This window comes from Sardina pilchardus, chromosome 19 (assembly GCF_963854185.1).
Source record: "Sardina pilchardus chromosome 19, fSarPil1.1, whole genome shotgun sequence".
Classification (NCBI taxonomy): domain Eukaryota; kingdom Metazoa; phylum Chordata; class Actinopteri; order Clupeiformes; family Clupeidae; genus Sardina; species Sardina pilchardus.
Window position 1 is genome coordinate 9,647,694 of NC_085012.1, and position 23,111 is coordinate 9,670,804.

The window sequence follows — 23,111 nt, forward strand, 5'->3', positions numbered from 1 at the left end:
AAATAATCGAGATTTCCTTCTGGTTTTGGACTATGGCTCTCAACTTATAATGAGTTTCCAGTACGTTCACACATGTTTTCCTCCTGCAAAACCCATTTTGGTTGTTTGATTGTCTGACAAAATTCTTTTTGGATTTCAATGCTAAATCCTTTATCTGCATAAGACACAGTTCTGTGTGATCATCAGAATGAGCTCTTTTGTTTTTACGTTGTTTTCGTTTTTCAAGGCCTTACTTTCAAGGCGTCTGTTCTTCGCTTAAATGTGTAGCTTCTGAATCAGACAACTCCACCTCTCTAGACTCTCTGCGTCTGTTTGATCTACAAAAAAGCGTTGGGAAGAAGGTAAACGTGGCACATATGTGTGTGTGTGTGTGTGTGTGTGTGTGTGTGTGTGTGTGTCTGTCTGTCTGTGTGGTCATGAGTGTCTAGGGCTTTGTTCTAGTTCATTTGTTCTTACTCATGGCAGTCCACCGCTGGACATCAAGGTTTTTTAATTACGCCACTACATCAATGGCCAGCCCGGGGTAATTACTGACATGGACGGAGAGAGCGCATACATCGACAGCGTGCTTTTGTCACAATTTATCTGGCGGAACAGATGAGACTTCAAGTCGCTCCTTAATTTACACCGCACTTCTCAACAGCCAGAGCTGAGGGTGGCGAGAGAGCAAGCTGCCCCGGGGAACGGAAGACCGACTCGCCGGGTGAACTTGCGGTCAGTTTAGTCGACATGGCAACGCAAAGGTGCACACATTGAACGACAAATCAACATCTGCGTTGCTCGTGTAGCTGCTCCAAGGTCGAGGGAGAAGTGCGGTAGTCTCTTGGCATTTGTCTGAACATTGTTGCCTTTCTCCCAGCTATTTCCGGGACTTCACAAAAACTCCACTGAGACACAAATGGTTACACACATTATTTAATGCCCTACTGACAGTGACTGCCCGTCTGAGATACATAGGTATTGAAAATCGTCACCTTCCTGTAATAATGACATAAGTCATTGGGGGGTGGGGGGGTTCACAAAATTGAATGATGATGATTTATGAAATAAAAACATTTTTGTCAAAAAAAAGACTCATGCCATTATTTCAGGAGGATGACGAAATGCTTTTCTGAGAAAGCATGTCCTCATTGAAAAGCATGTTCTAAGTTGTCTGTTTAAAGAGCTTCCACGAAAAGCTACCTCCTTCGTTTGTCCGTTGAAAAAAAAGAAGAAGAAGAAAAAAACTCTCATAGGCATTACTTATTAAAGGCTTTTCTTTGGTCGCTGTAAACCAATTAAGGCCATCATCTATTTGGAACAGCGGACAAAACATAGTTAAGCCACAGTGACGTCTCTTTTAAAAGGTATTAAAATGAACTTGTTAATAAATTAATAATTTTCATATAAAGGTGTTAATAGGCCCTAGCCACATTGCAGTGCAAAACCCCAACAGACATGGTGACTCAACATTAAATGCAGGTTTTTACAGTAAAAAGCTTCCAAAAGCTTAAGCATATATTATGGGTGCAGTTTGATGACAAATGTTGAAAAAACCTGTTGGTGAATCCAATATTGAATGAATATATCACTTAGAATGGACTGAGAATAGGGTCTTGGAGATAGGGTCTTTGAGAAGTGAGTGAAGTCCCCTTGGCCTTGTCTAAGTTTGTTTTTGTGTTTCCTCTGTTATGCCACAGTGGACTAAATCAATGTAAGAGCACTGACATTTGTTAGAATCATCATAAAAAAAAATGTCCCAAAGATTTACCTGTTTATTCATTCATCTGTGAAAGGGATGTATCAGATAAATAATGATATGATATAATAAGTAATACTTACGGCAGAGACAGGCTGGAGTCAGTCACCACATTTTGGCACTGTGGAAAACAAATACAATTGTTAAAACTGCACAAATGTTCTTTGATACAACTTTATTTTTAATATTTGAATGTGAACAAATTCATAGCCATAGATGAGAAGAGCCTAAAGCGTTGGTTTGATCCTGTGTACTTTAGGGTGAAGGGTTTCTTCACATTTTCCAAGTTGCCCACCTGTGTGTCTGAGGGTGCCTCTCATTTGGACTTTTATACGTCCTCCCTCGCTCCTCGGGCCTCGATCCTCACTGATCTACATAAAGAATGATGGAGCGGCAACAATGGGATAGTCTATCTATCCAGTGTTAGTTATAGATCAGTGGGAACACCCCTCGAGGATCGAGCATCGAGGATCGAGGAGAGATGTTGAGAGGTACCCTATCTCAGGACGAACAGGGCTAGAGGAGTTCTTCCTCACTTCATCCACAGACCCATCAGCTACAGCAGGTCTGACACAGTGTGCGAGATGGGCAGAGGGGTGGCAATGCAGGCTGGAGTAGGTACAGTAAGGCACCCTGGGATAAGGTGACCAGATGTCCGAGACCAAAACCGGTGACATAATCCCAAAAATGTAGAAAAAACAGGGACATTTTCAGTTTCACTATCAATCTCATTGAAATACAGTACATACAAGTTTTATCCTCAAAAAACGGTGACATAGGTCGTTTTTTTTTTTTTTTTTTTCCTGGGGACAGGCAACCAAAAATGGGGACTGTCCCCTGAAACTGGGGACGTCTGGTCACCCAACCCTGGGAGCTACGGGCTAACTTTTCAAATGGCCTGGAGCCGACATGATCAGAGGAGACCAGAGGGCCTGTGGCCAGCCCCACTCTCCCAGCATCGGCGGGAGTGCTGAGTCCAGAGAGGGACCTCTTGGGCACAGAAGCAGTGGCTGTGATGATGACAGAAAGATGATGATATGAACACACTGTGCTAGGAGCGTCTGCTAGTGTCTGTATGGAACCGTAAAACTTTGTGAGCTGTGAGACATGAGCCTCTTGACTAGTTTGCTTACCCTTCTTAGTTCATCCATATTGAAAGGAAATTAGGCTAAGTTGAGAGATTGTTGAGAGCTACCGATACTTCCAGAGATTTGGCATGAAATTAATTAGCCCAAATTAAACTTAATTTATCAGTCAGCTAGCAGGATGTTATCTCTTTGTAATTGCACCTGTACCCTTTAGGCTATTTCAGATATCTAGCAGTTTCAAGAAATACATGGGAAGCACCTCGGGCCAACTGCTGCTGTTTGTTAAGTGTGCTATAGAAATAAACATGACTTGACATGACATGCGTCATAGGATACCATTGGCCAGATTCGACATTTATTGTCTTTAATTAAATAAAATGGAGATGAATTCACGGTTAGACTAACCTCTAACTCGAGTTGTAGTTTTTTTAGCAGCCAAATGACTAAGGTGTAATTAAGTGTGATGTGACTTTCCAATTAGATTGTATGTCTGTTTTTCTGAACAATATGGATATGCTCACAAATTGTCCCAATAGGCTACATTTGCACACATAACATAAGTTATTATGTCAAAATCATACAGTTTCACAGTGCAGCTTGAAGACCTCTTCACTGACTTTTCTTCTTTGCCTCTGCCATATCTCAGTTGTTGAGGTCCCACAGGTGATCCATCAATGTTGTGTGTGTGTGGTGGCATGAGAGTTCAAAGAGTAGCTTTGAAATGCTAAAAGGAGATAATTGGGTTTCAGTCACAGTCAACCCACTTTAGGCATCACTTCCTTTACCGCCTCTCAGAACATTCAGCACGTTTTCCACATCTCCTGGATGAGTAATGTTACAGAGGTGGGTGCACCGTTTGAGCAAGTATTTGTTCCAATTCCTTTTGAGGCTGATTATGTCACTCAGACATGAATATGGATTTCACAGCTTCTATGGCAGAGAATGACACAAAGCACACAGCAATTGAACAACCCAGATTACATACATTATCATGGTGAATGAACAGTATGTCTTCTTTCAGGAAATGCAGATAAGTAGATATGAAAGCAATACCACTCTGCTCTAGACATCAGAGATCTAACTTGCTGATATGTGACGTGCCTATATTTGAAGATAAACAAAAGTAATCAATTTTAGAGTTAACAGAAATTTATTTAAAGACTTGCAGATGTTGTCAGTGATTACAGTTTGTTCGGTAGCATTTGGAGATGATCCTGAAGATTCACTACGCTATCGAAGACATGGCAAAGAAAGAAAAAAAGAAAACAAGCATTTGGTGCAAAAGAAAGTATTCAAGCTAGGACAGCATCCATTGACCACTGCCAATCAAAACTCCTGAGACTCAATGGTGATACCAGAACTCCACCAATCACTACTCTGCTTTCAGGGAGGCACAAACACACAATGCACACATGCAATTTTGGGTGTTGTTTTAGAATCCAGTTTTTAATATTTAAATGACCATAAAAAGCACATTAAAACATTTTCTCATTTTAGTTACAAAAAAATGGGTCACTGAAAAGGGCTTATCAATGCATTCACAGAAGGATTGGAACAGAAGAGGCCTAACAGATACGTATTTCTTTTTTTCTCATTAAAAAAATCCCCACCCAAAATATATAAACTTAATTGTGTAACCAAGGTATATACAGGGCATACCATCCTGGCATCTTAATGGTTATCAAGAAAGTTTGAGGTATACGACCAAAACAACAGAGCAAAAGGTGAAGTGGAAAAAAATCTGACAAAAAAATTCAAACTAAAAAAAAAAAAAAAAAAAAAAAAAAAAAGAACCTTTTCAAACAAAAATCAAATAATAAACTTAAATAAGTGAAAATGAATGCCATTATTGCTTAAAACAAGCACAGGAAACAACATTAGTGAAGCATGTTGTTTGGCATGTGCTGGTGAGAGTCTTCCAGTCATGCTTGCTGTGGTCTCATTGGCCAAACCACCTGTGACCCAGAGCTTGTGGGTGGTCAATATATACAAAGGGCATATGTTATAATTAGAAATAGGGAATTGTTTGAATGCTCACTTTTATTGGCTTCATAATAGGTACACAGTATTCATCACAAAATATCATAATTATTTAATTTCTTTATTTCTTTTACTTATTTAAGTTATAAATGCTGTTGCCATGGTTTTCTTTTTCTCTTCCTGTTCACGTTGAAATTAAGAGCCTGATGCGATTCTGATAGACATGCAAGTTTTGAAAGTGGATTCAGAAATAACAGTAATGTACAAAATAATAATTACAGTTTTATCAAAATACACCTTCTTCTTTCTCTTAGCACCTCATAACATATATATTTTTTAATGTTCTGATCAAGCACCACTGTTTTTGTTTTTTTTTTGTTCTTTTTCTTTTTTTTTTGAACAGCACCGGGGAGAATGTAGGCCACGAGAGGCCCCTCCTCTCTGACCGTTTGACCTCCAATGGGTAGTTCCCACTCACCACTCTCAGGCCACGACCTTCAGATGTCCTTCACCTTTGCTCCATAAACAGGCTTAAGTCATGTGATTCTAAGCCCTACAAGGGCAACAAGTATTTTCCTGGATAATACATACACATATGGCAAGACATGATCGCTACACCATTTTCTTTTTTCTTTATTCAAAAATTTGCATGTGGCATGAAGGGTGTGGGGGTTGGTTGTTGGTGGTGGTGGTGGTGGTGGTGGTGTTGGTGGTGATGACGATGGTGGTGATGGTGGTACCAAAAAGAGTCTTAACTCTTGAGTGCTGACCCGTCCTTCCCTGCCAAATTTGTTGTTCCTTTCTTTGGACTTTAGCCAAGGAAGCAGACAGGTCCCACTTCGAATCCGAACTTCTGACTGGGATCCCCAAAGTCATTCAACATCACGTCGATGATTGGCACTTGATCAATTTTGGGAGTATTAATCTCCATCACAGTCTTTCCATAGCCCTTCCTCTCCTGCAGATGAGAGAGAATGAGAAGCAGAGAGAGAGAGAGAGCGATAGAGAAAAAGAGAGAAAGAAAGATAGTTGAAAATATATCCTATCACACAGTAGACAGACAAGAAAAGTTCCATCTGTGTATTTGAACTCTGCTGAACTGTTTCTGTTTGCTTGAGTAGGTGTCTGAAACAAGCCTATGCATCATTTTCATAATAATCCCTTCCATTAAAATGACACTGCCTTTTATATCAATGAAACCCATTATCACTAATAACAAATCAAAGCGAGACAGCCTCTAAAGGCAAAAACACAAACCGTGCTCAGCATGTGCTGACTAATGAAGCAGACTGTTTATAATCACGCCACCATCGCTGTCCACCTGGCCCATTCTGTCTGGGGCAGCTTAGTGTGTGTGTGTGTGGGTGTTTATATGCATGTGAATGTATATGTATGTATGTAAATGTGTGTGTGTGTGTGTGTGTGAATGAGTATATCTATGTGTTTGTGTGCATTTGTGTGTACGTGTGTGTGTGTGTGTGTGTTTATATGTGCCAGTATATGTGTGTATACAGTATGTGTGTGCGTTTATGAGTGTGCGTGCGTGTGTGTTCATACCGCGCATCCGTCGCTGAGGGCCTGGATGCATGTGTTGTTGTCGTAGGACATACTGTATATGTGTGCGTGTGTGTGCATGTATGCCTGTGCGTGTGTGTGTTCATACCGCGCATCCGTGGCTGAGGGCCTGGATGCTAGTGTTGTTGTCGTAGGACATACTGTATATGTGTGCGTGTGTGTGCATGTATGCGTGTGCGTGTGTGTGTTCATACTGCGCATCCGTCGCTGAGGGCCTGTATGCATGTGTTGTTGTCGTAGGACATACTGTATATGTGTGCGTGTATGTGCATGTATGCGTGTGCGTGTGTGTGTTCATACCGCGCATCCGTCGCTGATGGCCTGGATGTATGGGTTGTTGTCGTAGGACATCTCCTCGTCGTTGGAGCCCAGGAAACGCAGCGCCTTGTCGTAGCTGTCGGTGGTGGCGTCGTGCCAGGCCACCGACTGGTGGCAGCTGTAGGTGAAGTTTTGCCTGGCCGAGGCCGTCAGTAGTTTGAGGAACGTCATCTGCACCTGGTTTATCGCACTGCCCTCGGCATCCACGTATGATAGCTGCAGTTTTTTTAGGGAGATAGAGAAAGGCAGAGGAGGAGAAGTAAGGAAGAAGAGATGGAGGGAGGGAGCGAGGGAGGGAGCGAGGGAGGGAGGGAGGGAGAAATAAAAAAAGAGACAGCCTCTTAGACAGGAGAATAGCACAGGGTCTTGTTTTATTTAAGGACACAGAATCGCACCACTACAGGCTAGGGAGAAACACCATCTGAATACAAAACGTCTGCTAAAATGCATATCCTCCATCATCCTCCGGCTATTTAAAACCTAAATGGGACGCGTGCGGTGCGTGGTGTCTGTCCTCCTGAGAGCTCTTTCGGAGGGTTCTGCTGACCTCGGGTCAGTGTTGTGCGAGCCTCTACCCGAGTGTGTGCTTGCCGTTAATGGCCGTTTGTGTCTGGGGTGTCTGCGGGAGAGCTGCAGTGAGACAAATTGGCGTCGCCTCGCCAGTGCCCGCCGTTGGCCTTGCAGCGCCGCTCTCAACTCTCGGCGTTGAGACGGAGAGGCTGTCGTTAAAGCATCACCACGGAGGAACTGATATTTATGCCCCTTTGGCATCAATATTCAACGCCATTTAGCGCTAAGATGGTACCCAGTTTGTCAAACAAATGACTACATGGGTCTTGATCCTACCCGATCAACAGTGTTATGCAGTGCAATATCTCGCGGTCCCAGGTGTGCGTAAGCAATGTCAGAGACACTCTGTGAAGTCAGTGCAGCATCAGAATGAGTCTGAAGTCGTCATTTCAAGGTAAAAGAACACCGTGTTGCTTTAAACAGCAGTCATGGGGTGACACTGGGGGAAAAGACAGACAGATAGGTGGAGAGAGGGAGAAAAAAGGCCGGGGTACTTACGATTTTACCACGCTTGAATTCGCTGTACCAGGATCCAGGCACCTCCTTGGGCCAGGAAGATATCCTAACCTGTAGGCGTCATGGAGAGCAGAGAGAAGACGATTAGATAGTCTACCACAGGAGGGAGAAACCCACTGAACTTACAAGGGCTTTGGGCAAAGCAGAATTTAGTTACAGTCATACAGAGGTCTGAGAATCTATGTTATACCAGCTGTTGTGTTCATACAAAACAATGGTATGATTTTTCAATTACATTATTTTGCAGATCTTGGCTACACATGTATCTGGAAATTTTTCATTCAACATTTCAAACTCTTAATAGAAATAGACGAATTCCATGCAGATATATTTAATTTAAGATGGAAATCGCTCGGGAGACGCAACCCCACACATTCACTCCCCATGGGGGGTGTTGAAAATGTCACTCACTCCGTTCGACTTCTTATCTGGGTAGATGCAGGTCTCGCCTCCCGCTGTGAAGTTACAGTACACTTTGAAGGAGTCTCCAGAGCAACCCTGGTTTGGATCGATGAAGTATTCGCCTGAGGAAAACAACCAGAAAACAAACTTAACAAACTGATCTGGGATCTGATTATGGAAATGAGGATCAAAGATCAAGCCAGGATTTATGTAACAACAGGAGTCAGGAGGTCTCTTTTCGGTGCAATATCATCTAACACACATCTATCTTGTGGTTCATTCACAAACAACAACACTAATGTTAACACTCGTAGGATAGTTTTCCTATTTTAAAAGGTCAATGCGAGAAATGACATTTAGTAGGCTTCCGATTTGGCAGGAATGGAGTTTTTTTCGCTCTGCTGCCTGCGAATATTAATCCGAGCGACTGTCAATGTTACTCAAACTCAGCACACACAGCAAACATTGGGAGTCCCGTCCAAAAATGCTCTGTGCATAGCCGCTAGGCTAATTAGCTCTGGTTCATTTAGATAGTGCTGACGAGGACAGGCTGGCCTGGATGCCAAACCCCCCCCCCCCCCCCCCCCACCCCTCGCGATACGCTTGGATTGGGGTGACGTTCACACTCACGCTCCCTCCCATTGCTTACCGTCGGGGAACTCGGGGTGGCAGAGCTGCAGGTCCTTGCACGTCCTGGCCGGGTTTTCCTGCGTGCCCATGGGGTACTTCATGCGCTCGATGTCCTGCTTGAGGTTGTTGAGGGAGCCGAAGATGTCCTCCATGCCCTCGCCGTAGTCCATCATGGCCTCGTCGGCCTGGTAGTCCGCGGAGCGCTTGCTCTTCCTGGGCATGCGGATGGGCAGGGGCTGGATCACCTCGCCGGGGGGACCCTACAGAGACACACGGGGAGACACACACATCGGGGTGTCAGAGTGGAGCTCACAAGAAATCTCATGCACATTATTTACGTCTTTATTGGGAGAGTGCCAACATACAAGTGTCAACATATTGGGTCTTGGCTACTCAGAGACAGCGATAGCCCATTTTGTTTTGATGCATTGAACATTTTTTATGGGAAAGTTGCAAAGTAACATATCATGAATTTCCCCTTGGGGATCAATAAAGTATCTATCTATCGGTGTCATGTCTTGGTTACTAGGAGACAGCGATGTCCCGTTTGGTTTACAAGCATTGAAAATGTCAGCGTGAAATATAGTTCAGATGTATGACATGTGAGAACAACAGCAAATGACTGAATGATTCTAGTACTCACAGGAGGTCCAGGAGGTCCAATCGTACCAGTGTCTCCCTTCTGGCCAGCGGGACCCTAAAGGAGCAACAGCGACGTGGTTAGATGTGAAACTATCAGTGCCATAATGAATGTACTGAATTGCATTACACTCGAGATTTACTGGTGTTGATGCTATGAAGAGAATCCCTCCGAAATACACCACCCTCCCCTTCAAGTATCTCCTCATACTTCAAGTGTCCCCTCTTAACATCATCATGTTAAATTAGAAGATAATTTTTACTTACAGAAGAACCCTTGGATCCCTTGGGACCTTGTGGGCCCTGTAGAAGAGACACACATAATACAGTTCCATCAGTACCACACACACACACACACACACACACACACACACACTGTACTGTACATCAATACAACACACACTGTACTGTACATCAATATAACACATACTGTACTGTACTGTGCATATCATTAGACTTCATCAGATATAATATTCTGATTGGTACCAGCCATTACCAACAATATTTATAAATATTTATATTTACAGCAAATGATCAAGAAATTATGAATTCTCGACTACTATCTTCCCTAATAGATACAGGACCTTGGTTGAACTGAATGCATCTTCTATACTACTACTTTCATACAAAGCAACTGATGAGTTTCCAGAGACTTACAGGCAGACCAGGAGGACCAGGTGGACCCAGGGGACCAGAACCACCACCGATACCCTGTGGAGAAACACATTAGACATCAGCTGACCAGCACCACCAGCACCAGCACCAGTCCCCCTCTCTCTCTCTCTCTCTCTCTCTCTCGGGCCGACCAGCCGGGCCAGCTCACTCACAGCTCCCATCAGGAGGTGCATCTGAGCGGATCCAGGGGAGAGCACATCAGTCCCACAGCAGGGCGGCATACTGCTGCCATGCCTCCAGTGTGCAGGGGGGGGGGGGGGGGGGGGGACATGGGCCTTTTCTTCAGGCAGAACTGTATAGAGCTCGTTCTATCGGCTGGGCAGGATTGGGGTAATGGGGTACAGGGAAGCGTGAGGCAATCCCATTCTCTGGCAGGAGCTGGCACACACTGCTGCAGCCTGCCATTGGGCTGAGTGTCATAGATGTGTGTGTGTGTGTGTGTGTGTGTGTGTTGAGGGGGGGGGGGGGCATGGAGGATTTATTGATGTGTATGAACACACACTAACACACACACACAACATACAGGCATATATGCAACTGCTTTCAGGGACTCAGTCAAACGATCTCTCTCACTTTATTTTCAATCTGTCTTCCTCCTCCTGTCTCTCTCTCTCTCTCCATCACCCATCACACACACATTCACACAGACACACCGACACTCACACAGACACAGACACACACACGTACACACACACACACACACACACACACACACACACACACACACACACACACACACACACACACACACACACACACACACACACACACACACACACACACACACACACACACACACACACACAATGACATTTCATTAAGCATAATCTAAATGCATTTTTTTCCCCATTGCGGTTGCCTTGCTTCAAATCAGCGAGCGGAAGACCTCGGTGAGGCCACAGGCAGCTCTAATTGCACATTCACTCAATCTGTAATATTTGTTTAAAAATGGATGAGACCCCATTAATAGAGCTTCTTCATCCACGTCTAACCCTGGACCCCCCCTCCCCCCCTCCCCCCACGCACCCCCTCGGAGGGGTCCACATCGCCTCAACAGCACCAGTCATCCCTCACATCAGGTGAACTCAATGCCAGGCAGATGACGGCATTGGGAGGGCTCGCTTGAGTCCCTGCGTTTGTATATCTGCTAGATTGAGAAGCTACAATGATTTTCATTCACTATCATGTCTGATTGGGAGCAAAACAGCAGGCCTGTGAATGACTGCAATTGAGTGGAGTGAGCGTTTTAGTGGATGTCCATAATACATTAGGGTGATTGTAGGAAGCAAGCAAAAATGTGTTTGCATTCAGTTGCTCAGCTACTGCACAGTAGCCTTGCATTTGCCTGTGTGTGTGTGCGTGTGTGTGTGTGTGTGTCTGTGTGTATGTATGGGATGTCTGTGCGTGTATGTCTATGTGTATGTGTCTGTGGCTGTGTGTGCGTGTATGTGTGTGTGTGTGTGTGTGTGTGTGTGTGCGTGTGTGTGCGTGTGTGTGTGTGTGTGTATGTATGTGATGTCTGTGTGTGTGCGTGTGAGTGTGTGTGTCTGTCTGTATGTGTATGTCTATCTGTATGTGTCTGTGGCTGTGTGTGTGTGTGCGTATGCATGCGTGCATGCGTGTATGGCTATGTCTGTGTGTATGTATGGGATGTGTGTGTATGTCTCTGTGACTTTGTGTGTGTGTGTATGTGCGTGTGTGTGTCTGTGTGTGTGTGTCTGTGTGTGAGTGAGTGAGCATGGCTGTCAGAGCCCAACAGAGAGAAAAAAGATATGGATAGACAGAGGGAGATTGAAAAATAGAGTGAGAGTCCAAGAGACATCTGTTCCCTGATGCAGGCACAGAGTAGCACTTACAGAATCTCCCTTGTTGCCAGGGGTACCCTGTGGACCGGGCAGACCTCGGTCTCCCTTCTCTCCCTGCTCGCCGGGCGGGCCGATCAGTCCAATCAGACCGGGATGACCCTGGAGGACGCGGGCAAAAACACACACACACACGGTGTTATTCATCGCAGGTCCCTCTCTCGAATGCAGGGCAGATCTCCACGAGAAAACAAACTCCATAAGCTTTTCTATCCCGCTAGGACTGAGCTACAATTAGTCGTGGCATTTCCTAGCGCTAAAACAAATCTCCCCCCCTCGAACCCCGCTGCCGGGGGATCAATTCTCTGTGTACACTTTGGCAAATCTAAAAGGAGCGATGTGGATTTAAGCATTTAGATGGTGAAATTGCTCCAACAATTCTATTGACAGTGACTGTAATGAGAATAGCTGCAAAATCGCAATGAATAATCAATGGGCCGTAGTTCCCAGAGATTAAATACTCCTTTACAGGCTAATGGTCAAAGTTCTTTTTCTGAGTTTTAGGAGCCCACATAAATGGTGAAATTGAAATTCACTCACTTTCTCTCCCTTGGAGCCAGGATCTCCTTTCAGGCCAGGAAGACCAGGGGGTCCCTATGAAGAAGAGGAGAAATGGCATTTAGAAATCAATATTTCACACACACACACACACACACACACACACACACACACACACACACACACACACACACACACACACACACACACACACACACACTCACACACAGAGATACTGTATATATATATATATAGAGAGAGAGAGAGAGAGAGAGAAAGAGAAAGAGAGAGCGAGAAGAGAGAGAGAGAGAATAATAATAAAAGCCAGACTCAGGCCAACAAAGCCACTTAGCCCTCACTATAGGTCCAGAAAGATAGACAGAAAGAGATAGACAGAGAGCGAGAGAGAGAGAGAGATCATTGTTTTCTGACTGAATTTCTTTCCTTTTTTGTCATAAGATATGGGGACGAGTTCATAAGATGTGGGGATGGAGAGAGCGACAGAGAGAAAGGAGAAGAGGTAGAGAAAGAGAGAGGGACAGAGAGGGAGAGAAAGAGAGAGAGAGAGAGAGAGAGAGGTAGAGAGAGAGAGAGAGAGAGAGAGAGAGAGAGAGAGAGAGAGAGAGCAAGCAGTAATAAAAAGGACCCAGGCAAACACGGGGCTCTTATCCCTCCTCACCATAGGTCCTGGAGGGCCATCTTGTCCGGAGGAGCCAGGAAGTCCTTGTTCACCCTGCGAAAATTCATCCAATTATATGCTGCATTACTGCCTCCTGTACCGCTAAAGGGCCGCCATTGATTTCCTGCCCGCTGCTTTATGATTAATAGCTGAAATACTCCAAAAATGTGTCTTCACATAAACAAGGGCGAGATGGAAAAAAAACACAACAATGGCACAGGGCTTGTAGGAGTTATTGACTTTTCTGTAAGCATTCCCGCTGGCAGGTGCTTCAGAAGTCTACAGTATGTGCACACAGCCTGTGTGGAGGTAGGAGCATGTGAATCCCTGAAGAATATAATATACACAATAGGGATGTATGGATGTGTTTACATGTATCAGTATAGATGGATACATTATAGATATTGAGTGGGTGCTTATGATTGAGTATGAGTACTCACGACGGGGCCTGGGATTCCTCTGAGGCCTTCTGGGCCAGGCTTTCCAGGGGGACCCTGGGGGCCAACGGGGCCGGTCTTGCCTGCTGGGCCTTCTGCTCCAGCCTCACCCTGAAGACAGAGAGAGAGAGTGAACAAAATTAATATTTATTGATGACATTGATACGATATTGTTGTATTGATGGAGATGATTCCAGGCCAGGGAAGCTGAATGTCTGACATGACCTGCTTATTATTAGATGATTCCAGGGAAGCTGAATGTCTAACATGACCTGCTTAACAAAACTCCTATTGTGTTTGTATGTGTGTGTGTGTGTGTGTGTGTGTGTGTGTGTGTGTGTGTGTGTGTGTGTGTGTGTGTGTGTGTGTGTGTGCGTCTGTGTGTGTGTACGTGTCAACCATCACTTGGTCATCAAACACTGAAACTTTGATAGAGTTAGACAGCAGAAGCACATTTCTGTGACTGATCGGCGTGAAATCCCATTGGACATCATGTTGTGCCTTACTAACAAACAGAGGGATGTTCTCTCTTTTTGATTTAGATTAAAGATGCACACCAGAGGATACATGGTGCTAACAAAATGAGCTGCTTTTTAAATCTGAATGCAGATGTGAAACCACTTCATCTCATTAACTGTGTGTGTTTCTCTGGGTGGGTTCAGGATGCGGGTACTTCATATCTTTCTGTCTTTTTTCCCCAACTGCTCGATGAAAAGCTAGAGCAATAAACAGTGACAGAAGTGTGTGTCATTGCCTATGTTTTCATGAGTTTGTCTGGAGGTAGGTGTGTGTGTGTGTGTGTGTGTGTGTGTGTGTGTGTGTGTGAATGGTGAATTCTGTTTTCTGTTCTGTGTTGCAAATGTGTCCTTTTCTTTTATGTATGAGTATCTGTGTTTATTTACAGAATACGAGTGTTATTATGTATGAGTTATCTTGAGTTTGTATGTGTGATTATTTTCTTGTTTTATGTGTGTTTATGCAGGTCTTTGACAGAGTGCATGCCTCTCTTTCTTTATCCCCATCCAATTCAAATTCAAAACTCTTCATTGGCATGACAAAGCATTTGCATTGCCAATGTAGTCATCGGGGAGAGAACAAACAATCTGTCATAGACAGTTTGCCTGTGTTGAGTTACATAGACTAAAACTATCTGTTGGTATGCGTGTGTGTGTGTGAGTGTGTGTGTGTGTGTGTGTGTGTGTGTGTGTGTGTGTGTGTGTGTGTCATCGAGGAGATAACAAACACTCTGTCATAGACAGTTTGCCTGTGTTGAGTTACATAGACTAAAACTATCTGTTGGTATGCATGTGTGTGTGTGTGTGTGTGTGTGTGTGTGTGTGTGTGTGTGTGTGTGTGTGTGTGTGTGTGTGTGTGTGTGTGTGTGTTTGTGTGTGTGGCCTTAAATCTATAATGTCAGCCCTGGGAGAGTTGCTGCTTTAATTCATGCGGCGGTGCTTGCTCGCCGGCCCTGGTCACCACCGCCGCCGCTGCTGTGTGCGTGTGTGTGTGTGTGTGTCTGTGCGGCCGAATTGATCGGCTGCGTTAGCGTTAGCCTACCTTGGCGCCCTTCTCTCCTTGTCTGCCCTCTGCTCCGGCGGCTCCTGGAGGTCCCTGGAGAGGGAGAAAGAGAAAGAGGAGAGCTTCAGTACTGCTCCTGTGTAGAATGACAATTAAAAAAGCTAATGAAAAAGAAAAAAGGGGGGGGGGTGGTGGTGAAGTACGCCCTTTGGGTTTGACTGATATGTTTTGACGGGCAGGAGGTAGAAGAGACGGTGTGGGAGAACGCCGATAATGACACGCCATGTCACGCTAATGAACTCATCCAGTCGGACACGTTTATTTTTAAATCATTTCTGTTCAAACGGTGAAGCTGCTTGAGATGACTTCTAAAATGTTAGAAAACGCTGCCACGTTCATATCATATTTTCAAATCGAAACTCCATGATATTTAAGACTTTATTCTAGCATGTTAAATATGACATGACAAGCCACGTCTTCACAGTAGGTCGCTTCGAAGGGCTTTTACGGAGACCTTTCAGTTTCACGGTGAGTCCACGTCCAGACCCTTTTAGCGGGAGACTGGCGGACTGGAGGGCCAGACCTTCAGGCCATTGTTCACACTGACGCAGTCGGAAGACAGACCGACTCATTTGCGCCAGCAGGCTGCTCAGTCTTGACTGAAGGACTCTCATTCGTATGCACACGAGAGAGCAAGTGCACTGAGAGCCCTCCTAGCCGAACACATCAAACTAGCACTCCGCTGCTCAATAACCTCCTGCCCAGCCAATTATTTCTCTCCAACCCCTTAATTGACTTCTTTCCATCTTTCCAGCATTCTTTCTCTCTTCCTCTCTGTTTTTCGTCTTTGCTCATGCCTTTCTTTCCTTTGTTCTCTCTGTCTTTCTTTCTTTCTTTCTCTCCCTCTCTCTGCGTATGTCTTTTTCAATTTCTTTCTCATTTCTTTTCAGGGCCTTTTTTGTCTTTCTCCTTCTTGCACTCTCTCTCTCTCTCTCTCTCTGTTCTCCTTCCTTCTGTGTTTCTGCTCAACTCTATCCAGGGACTCTCCGAGCTGTCTCCTTCAGATATCGAGAGGAATGCCTCGGATGCCTTCTCATCAAAGCTTCACCCGGAGTCCTGAGGATGAGAGACACCTCGTCGGTTCGCGAGCATATGCCGCAACATCAGCCCAATCTGTATCGACAGAATGCCCTCTCTCTTCTCCGCATCACCGCAGAGAGACACACGCAAGCTTCTTTTTTTTGATACTCACACTTTTCTTGACGTGCCCCGCGAAAAAAGATAAGATTCCTATACCCGGCTCCCGACAATCGGGAGACAGCTCTGAAAGACATGACAAGCCGCCACGTTACGGCTAGACTGACAATGATGTCTTTCACACTGTGGGACAACAGGATGTTCCTGCATCTTTCTTTTTTTACTCTCTGTGAGAATGAGACTGTTCTCTCCATGATGCCAGAGACAGACAGAGACAGACAGAGACAGACAGAGACAGACAGACAGAGAGAGAAAGAGAGAGAGCATTGTTTCACGACTGAATTTCTTCTTCTTTTTTTTTTGTCAACAGGAGAAACGGTGGAGGAACGGCCAACGCCACCAGCTCAGCTCATTTCCACGGCTGTGAAGAGAGGCCTCGGAGCTCTGGCTGGAACATTGGAGTCAGTGTCAAAAAAAAACAAAAAACGGTGTGGCGAAACTCTTAAATAACAAAATAGTTCTCAGGATGCTTTAAGGATGCAGACACTGCCTTGGGAGGAAGGGAGGGAAAGAGAGAGAGAGAGAGAGTGGAGGGGTGATAGAGAGAGGGGGAGAGTGAGGGAGCTTTTACTTCATTTGATATGACTACTGGCAAAGTGCTGACACAGCGAGAACACCTAGCATTTTACACAAAACAACGGCAGTGTGGCCATTACAAATTCAGAGGAGCAAATGGCAAGGGACCCGCTGAAATCAGACGATGCTTTTTTCCCCCTCATTCTTCTTTCTATTTTTTTTTTCTCTCCTTGAAGTAAATACTGTTGGTGATGAAGAAGCACTTTCCCTGAAATAATCCCTTCGCCATTAGAAACTGTTCTGTATCTGCTTGAATGCTGCATCAGGTCCTGAAAAGAAATTGTTTTTTTTTTCCCTTCTCACGATGGAAGCTGGGGAAGGAATGATTTGCTCCCTTCGTTCAGCACGGCTTCATAAATAGCAATCTGCTTTGAAGCTAATGTATTCCATCACGTTCAGTAGTGAGGAGGAGAAACCAACACCAGCTCACTTTTAACAGCACACAGCACATATGAAGACCCTAAAGCGTATATTCATGACGTTGGCCACTCTGCCATTCTGCAGACCTGACTAGGTTTGATTGCCAAACTACTCCAGAAACACCAATGCATTACGTTTTAGAAACGAGACTGATTTAAAGCTTTCTTAATTTAAAAAAAAAAGTAAAGAAACACAGCCTGATATTTTAGATTATAATGAAACTGGACTACAGATAAGAAATACATAACACCATCCACTTTGTCATTTGTAGTAGGCGCATTGGAGAATGCAAAGGAGCATTCATCTTAAAATTCCTATTCACTTCGGGGAGAACACATTCATTTGGGAAATCGCTCTCTCTGGCGCATACCCAGGCGCATACGCATCAAATAAGGACGACCGCGGCAACAACAAAGAGAAACGCTATTGTCATTCATGAGCCTCACCTCTGCACAAGAGCCCTTTGGGGAGCTATCTCAAATCAAACAAACGACAACTTTCTCTCACCTCTCTCTTCCTCTATGCATTTCCCTCTATCCCTCTATCTCTCTCTCTCTCTCTCTCTCTCTCTCTCTTCTTCCCACTTCTTCACAGGGCAGCCACAGAGGGACTCTGTATCTTTTTTTCCTCTCTATCCCTCTTTACTTCTTCTCTTTTTTCACACATTTCCATTTCTGTCACTCCGTCTGCACTGATCAATACGGTGTCAAGAGTGATATCTGTGTCTGACTCCGAGGGAGCCCCAGCGCCACAGGAACGGGGGAAATGAGTTTTCAGGCACAGAGAGCGACGCCTCTTCGTCAATTTAACGCCTTTTCAATTTCACACCCTAAAAGATTAAATACCAGACTTCAGTTTCTCAACAGGGCCTGTGAGATGTCTTCATTTTTTTGTTTTCTTTTTTCTTTTTCTCTTTTTTTGTGGCTTGATGACCAGCTGTATCTCAGATGAGAGCTCCTCTCACGGCCTTAATGAGGGGGGCTTAGGGTTTACGCCTTCCCTGTAGGCCTGCACGCGAGATGGAATGGCTTGCTACGCAGTTGAGTTCTCTTGTCTGTTGGGGGCTATGATAGCGCCTGTCCCCTAAAGTTTCCTCTGAGGAGGTCAGTTGAGGTAGAGAAGAGTGTGCATGTATATGCTTTGAAGCCTATGGAGTCCTAGACACGATGCCTTCCTATGACTACAGGGCATCATACGTGTGCTTTGTGTTATCCATACGCTTTCCATCCTGGGCGGTGGACAGTGATGACGTTTTTAGAGGACGATGAAGATAACGGTGATTGCAAAATGCACACTTACTCTCTTTCCGGGAGGTCCTGGTGGGCCAGATTCTCCAGAGGGGCCAGGGGGACCCTAAAGTGCAGAGGACACACAAAGACAGACAGTGTGAGCGGGATGATGCAAGTTACCAGAAGACAAACAACGGGCCAACTAAACTAAACAAAACTTAAAAGGAGAAGTTTTCAATCTTTGAAGCTTTATTTGTCATGACAGCTATTAATACATCACTTCCTTCTCTGTTACTTATGGAAAGTGAGCTCTAGATGGAGAATCGGGCAAAATCAACAGACGGAGCTGATTAAAAAGTCAAACTTGACTGGGTGGCATCAGAAACTCTGCTCTAAAGGCCTTTTACTGTCACTGCCAATGCCACGGATTCTCTATGCCAGTTTCATCTCATTATCTAGGAGTTAATTGAAAGCAATCAAAACAAATTTCGGTTTTGCATATATAAATGTTTGAAGAACGCCCAGAGACAGCACAGACAAAATGAGGAAACAGACAGACATTTGCGGAGCTACTCGGGTGTGTCATATAAAAATCGTCGGCCGTTCATCAGTAAATAAAAGTTGCCAGTTTTCCCCCTTTAAAGTTTAAAGGGTTTTATTTAGAAAACTAAACTACGCTCGTGACACCTCAATTTCAATGGTTGATAGGAAGCACCTCAAGCCTCTCTTATTGCCTCTTCCTCTGCTCGATAAGCATTGAGATAACAACACCACAAATAGAGAAAGCTGGGAGTGCAAGGGATATGTAACTGTTTGCCTTATCTCCTCGCTTGCAAATGAAATTTGCATTAAAGTTAAAGTAGCTGTTTTTGGACGGCCATATTGTTAGTATTACATTTAGACTGTTTGATGATATCACTGCAATCTTTCCCTCTGTGAACAGTACAAATAAAGCCCCTCCACAGTTGTGATAGATGAACATTCCCAGAGTCTAAAACGAATCAAATGAACCTGTGGGAATGTGAATAGCTGCGCAGAACACCGTGCAGTAGTGGCTACTAAAAACGCACATTAGTGGACTTTGGAACGCACGGCAGCAGCACTGTTTGCGTTTGGGTTTTGGGGTTTATGTGCACTCACCGCTTGACCGGGCTCTCCATCATCTCCCTTCTCTCCGGGTCCTCCATCCGTACCCTAAAAACCAGGAAAAAATAAACACAATGAGTTCAATGTGCCTCAGCCTCACCGTATCCACGGCAGCTAGTTCAAACATGCTAAATGAGCTGCCGCAAGACTCGGCGCACATCTTTGTGTAGCATGGGAAGCCAATTCATTTATAATAAATCAGTGAACTGAGTCACGGTACTTACAGCAACGCCAGGCTCACCAGGGGGACCGGGGTCTCCAGGGAAGCCAACAGGTCCCTAGCAACAAGCAAGAAGAACGTTTGCATTATAAAACTTCATACCGCCCCAGCTTACACAAGGAAAATTCTCAGTAGAAATTTTCTCAGAATAAATTCATGGTTGCTGAAAAATGGTGTGGAGCACACAAGCCCCAGTGCTGCAGTGAGCATTAACATAATAAAGGGCCTTCCAGCAGCATCCCATCTAACAGAGCCTTGGTGACTCCATTCGAGCATGGATGCTCACTCGTGCTCTGCGGCTCCAATTTGTGCTTGACTTATTACAGTGTATTGTTATTGTGCTTTAGCTACTTTATGGAGCTATCGCTAGTATATTGTGCCAAGTAGTATATGGATGTAGCAAATAGCAAGTGCTTTTTTTTTACTCACAGGGTTACCCTTGGGGCCATCATCTCCTGGTGGTCCCTTGGCACCGGGAGGTCCAGCAGCGCCTGGTGGTCCGGCCTCTCCCTTCTCTCCTCGCTCACCTTTAGGACCCTGAGGGAGGCAAGGCAAATGTGCATGCTCAGTCAGCAGAACTAAAGGGTAATGGGGTGAATGGCTTTTTCACCCAGCAGTGTAACAATAACCGATCCCGGGTCAGGTGGCAACAGTATCCGATTGCCCTGATGTATGTTCGGGGAAAGGGAGCGATAACGGTAACTCCTTACATGCTTCCTGACATCTCCCGAGTCAGGAGCCTGCTTTGCCGATGGCCTTTTCCTTTACAGGCTCACTTCCTGTCACGTCCGCCCATCAGATTTCCGATGAAACCGGCATTCTCTGTCTAGTATGAGCTCTTAAAAATGACAGAGATGACTACTATTTACCTCACTGACACGACGCTTTAATTACTAATGGAAGGGTGCTCTGGAGATATCGAACCTGTCGACATTGATCAGCCCCCACCTTCGATCTGTTGTCTCCCTGAGAGCTTTGATGTTTGGGAGGCAGACAACTCGTCAATGTGAGATGACAGGCCACCGCTAAGTCTCTAAAGTCCAGATAGCACGGACAACAAAGTGGCCACCCAAACATCTACAAATCGGGAGTTAAGCAAGGGGATAGTGGACTGATTAGTGGTAGATTAGCGGCTCTCATATTCTCCTCTAAACTCTCTGCCCCGTGTAATCCTTCGCCCCTAACGGGCAGAAAATTCGCCTGCTAAAGTATTCAAGTATTCTAAGTGGAGTCCTGTTGATTGCGTCGATTGTCCTAGTGACACAACAGTCCGCGGGGGTTGTCAGTAATGATCTTTGGAGGGTCTGGTAATTGATTTAATTTGGCTGCCATTTACGGGTATGGGCAATTTGGAGGTGGCGTTGGGGAGAGAGGCTAGGGCTATGATGGGGCATCAGCATCAGCAGATGGGAGAGCTCAGGGAGAGAGAAGCTTTTAGCTGGATGTCGAGATCAATATTCTTACAAACACAGAGAAACACATATGGACAGACTCTCTTTCTCACACACACACACACACACACACACACAAACACACACACACAAACACACACACACACACACATACAAGTAGGAAATATCATATCTCAAAATAAACACAAACAACAGACATACGTCAATCTCCAAGAGCACAGAAAGCTCTCACAAAGACACACACCAGCACACAGAGAATGGGTGCTGAAACACACACACACACACACACACACACACACACACACACACACACATATATATATATACACAGCAGAAGGATGAGAAGACAAACTTACTCCAGTTCCAGGCTCTCCAGCAGGTCCGGGATTGCCAGCCTCTCCTTGCTCTCCCTGTCAAGCATCACACACACACACACACACACACACACACACAGAGCACAGGTTAGAACTGTCATTCCTGTCACACAGTCTGTAAAAACATTAGCCCGACTGAAATCATGATTAATGCGGCCATAAACACAGGCTTTATTAGCCTGTGTGTGCTTGCATGCTGAGGCGAGCCCGTGACAGCGTTATGGGCTGGCTGTTTCGCTACGCCGGCCGCTCTGGATGTGGCAGCGATGGCCTTCCATGTTTCATATTCGCAGACCATTTTGCCAGCCAGGCGTTGCATTAAATATTGATAGCTTTGGGACAGAGGCCAAACGGCCGTAAAAAAAAGAGGACGAGGGTGTGTGTGTGTGGGGCGGGGGGGGATAGGTGTTGGAGCTGTTGTAAAAGGGACATTAATGGTGTCAGGGTACTAATTCAGACAAAATGGCTGGCTCCCCCCACATGGAATGTGCCAGAAGAGAGGTGGGGGGAGGGATTGAGGAGCTGAGTTGGTGCCCAGTGGGCATAGGGGGGCAGGGGCATAGGCTCTTACCTTTTCTCCTACAGGACCCATGCCACCAACACCGCCAGGAGGACCTTGGGCACCCTGCGAGAGAGGAGCAGAACAAGGCAACAGTCAGGATATGGCAAGTTATCACTTATCATCTCATGAAAATCAAGGTTCGTCTGCAAGATAGAAATACAGAGATGGAGGATTCACTTACATCAGCACCACTTGGACCCTGAGGACCTCTGGGGCCAGGGGGGCCGGGAGGACCCTGTTTGGAGAAGGGGAGAAGAGGGAGGCGAGGATGTGAGTACGAATGGGCTACAACTGTTTCTGAATGATGTATATTATATATATATATCTCCTTTGGCTTCTCTCCAGCACAGTTGGGTCCTTACTAATGACACACGCTGGATCGGATGACTTACCATTGGACCCACGTCTCCGTTCTCTCCCTTCTCGCCTGGTGGTCCAGGAAGACCCTGAAAGGAAACACAAGAAGCGCATTTAGCCGTCGCACTCCTGTCGTCAGAGTAATGTGCTGGAGTGGATGGAGCTGAGTGTGGTCCCATTATAAAGTGCAGAGGGAATTAAAGGAGAGTGTTCGTGGGCTAATAACTGAGAGGACGTCACAGAGTGAACAAACTGTACACACGCAGTCATCTGCAGTCAATCTGCAATTCCACTAATAACTTCTGAAGATGCAGAGTCACATTAGAGAGATGTGATTTACATATGAGGATGCTGCAGCTTAAAACACACAGTGAGCTACTTCCTTTCCGACCGAGCAAGAACTATATTAAGATCCCAGTTTATGCAATAAATC

The 23,111-nt window shown here is 45.2% G+C and overlaps 1 protein-coding gene across 1 annotated transcript in view; it reads right to left on the reverse strand.

Moving 5' to 3' along the window:
* Positions 1-3,957: 3,957 nt before the first annotated feature.
* col11a1a (collagen, type XI, alpha 1a) overlaps positions 3,958-23,111 on the reverse strand; it is an 87,933-nt gene continuing 68,779 nt past the window's right edge. The window contains exons 47-67 of the mRNA XM_062521134.1: positions 22,714-22,767; positions 22,503-22,556; positions 22,331-22,384; positions 21,742-21,795; positions 20,403-20,510; positions 19,978-20,031; positions 19,748-19,801; positions 18,678-18,731; positions 15,165-15,218; positions 13,611-13,718; positions 13,171-13,224; positions 12,534-12,587; positions 11,988-12,095; positions 10,114-10,167; positions 9,724-9,759; positions 9,461-9,514; positions 8,837-9,077; positions 8,197-8,309; positions 7,768-7,836; positions 6,682-6,915; positions 3,958-5,764 (exon numbers count right to left, since the gene is read on the reverse strand). Of these exons, the coding sequence (XP_062377118.1) occupies positions 5,618-5,764; positions 6,682-6,915; positions 7,768-7,836; positions 8,197-8,309; positions 8,837-9,077; positions 9,461-9,514; positions 9,724-9,759; positions 10,114-10,167; positions 11,988-12,095; positions 12,534-12,587; positions 13,171-13,224; positions 13,611-13,718; positions 15,165-15,218; positions 18,678-18,731; positions 19,748-19,801; positions 19,978-20,031; positions 20,403-20,510; positions 21,742-21,795; positions 22,331-22,384; positions 22,503-22,556; positions 22,714-22,767 (1,812 nt within the window). The 3' untranslated portion in view covers positions 3,958-5,617. The remainder of the gene's footprint in view (positions 5,765-6,681; positions 6,916-7,767; positions 7,837-8,196; positions 8,310-8,836; positions 9,078-9,460; positions 9,515-9,723; positions 9,760-10,113; positions 10,168-11,987; positions 12,096-12,533; positions 12,588-13,170; positions 13,225-13,610; positions 13,719-15,164; positions 15,219-18,677; positions 18,732-19,747; positions 19,802-19,977; positions 20,032-20,402; positions 20,511-21,741; positions 21,796-22,330; positions 22,385-22,502; positions 22,557-22,713; positions 22,768-23,111) is intronic.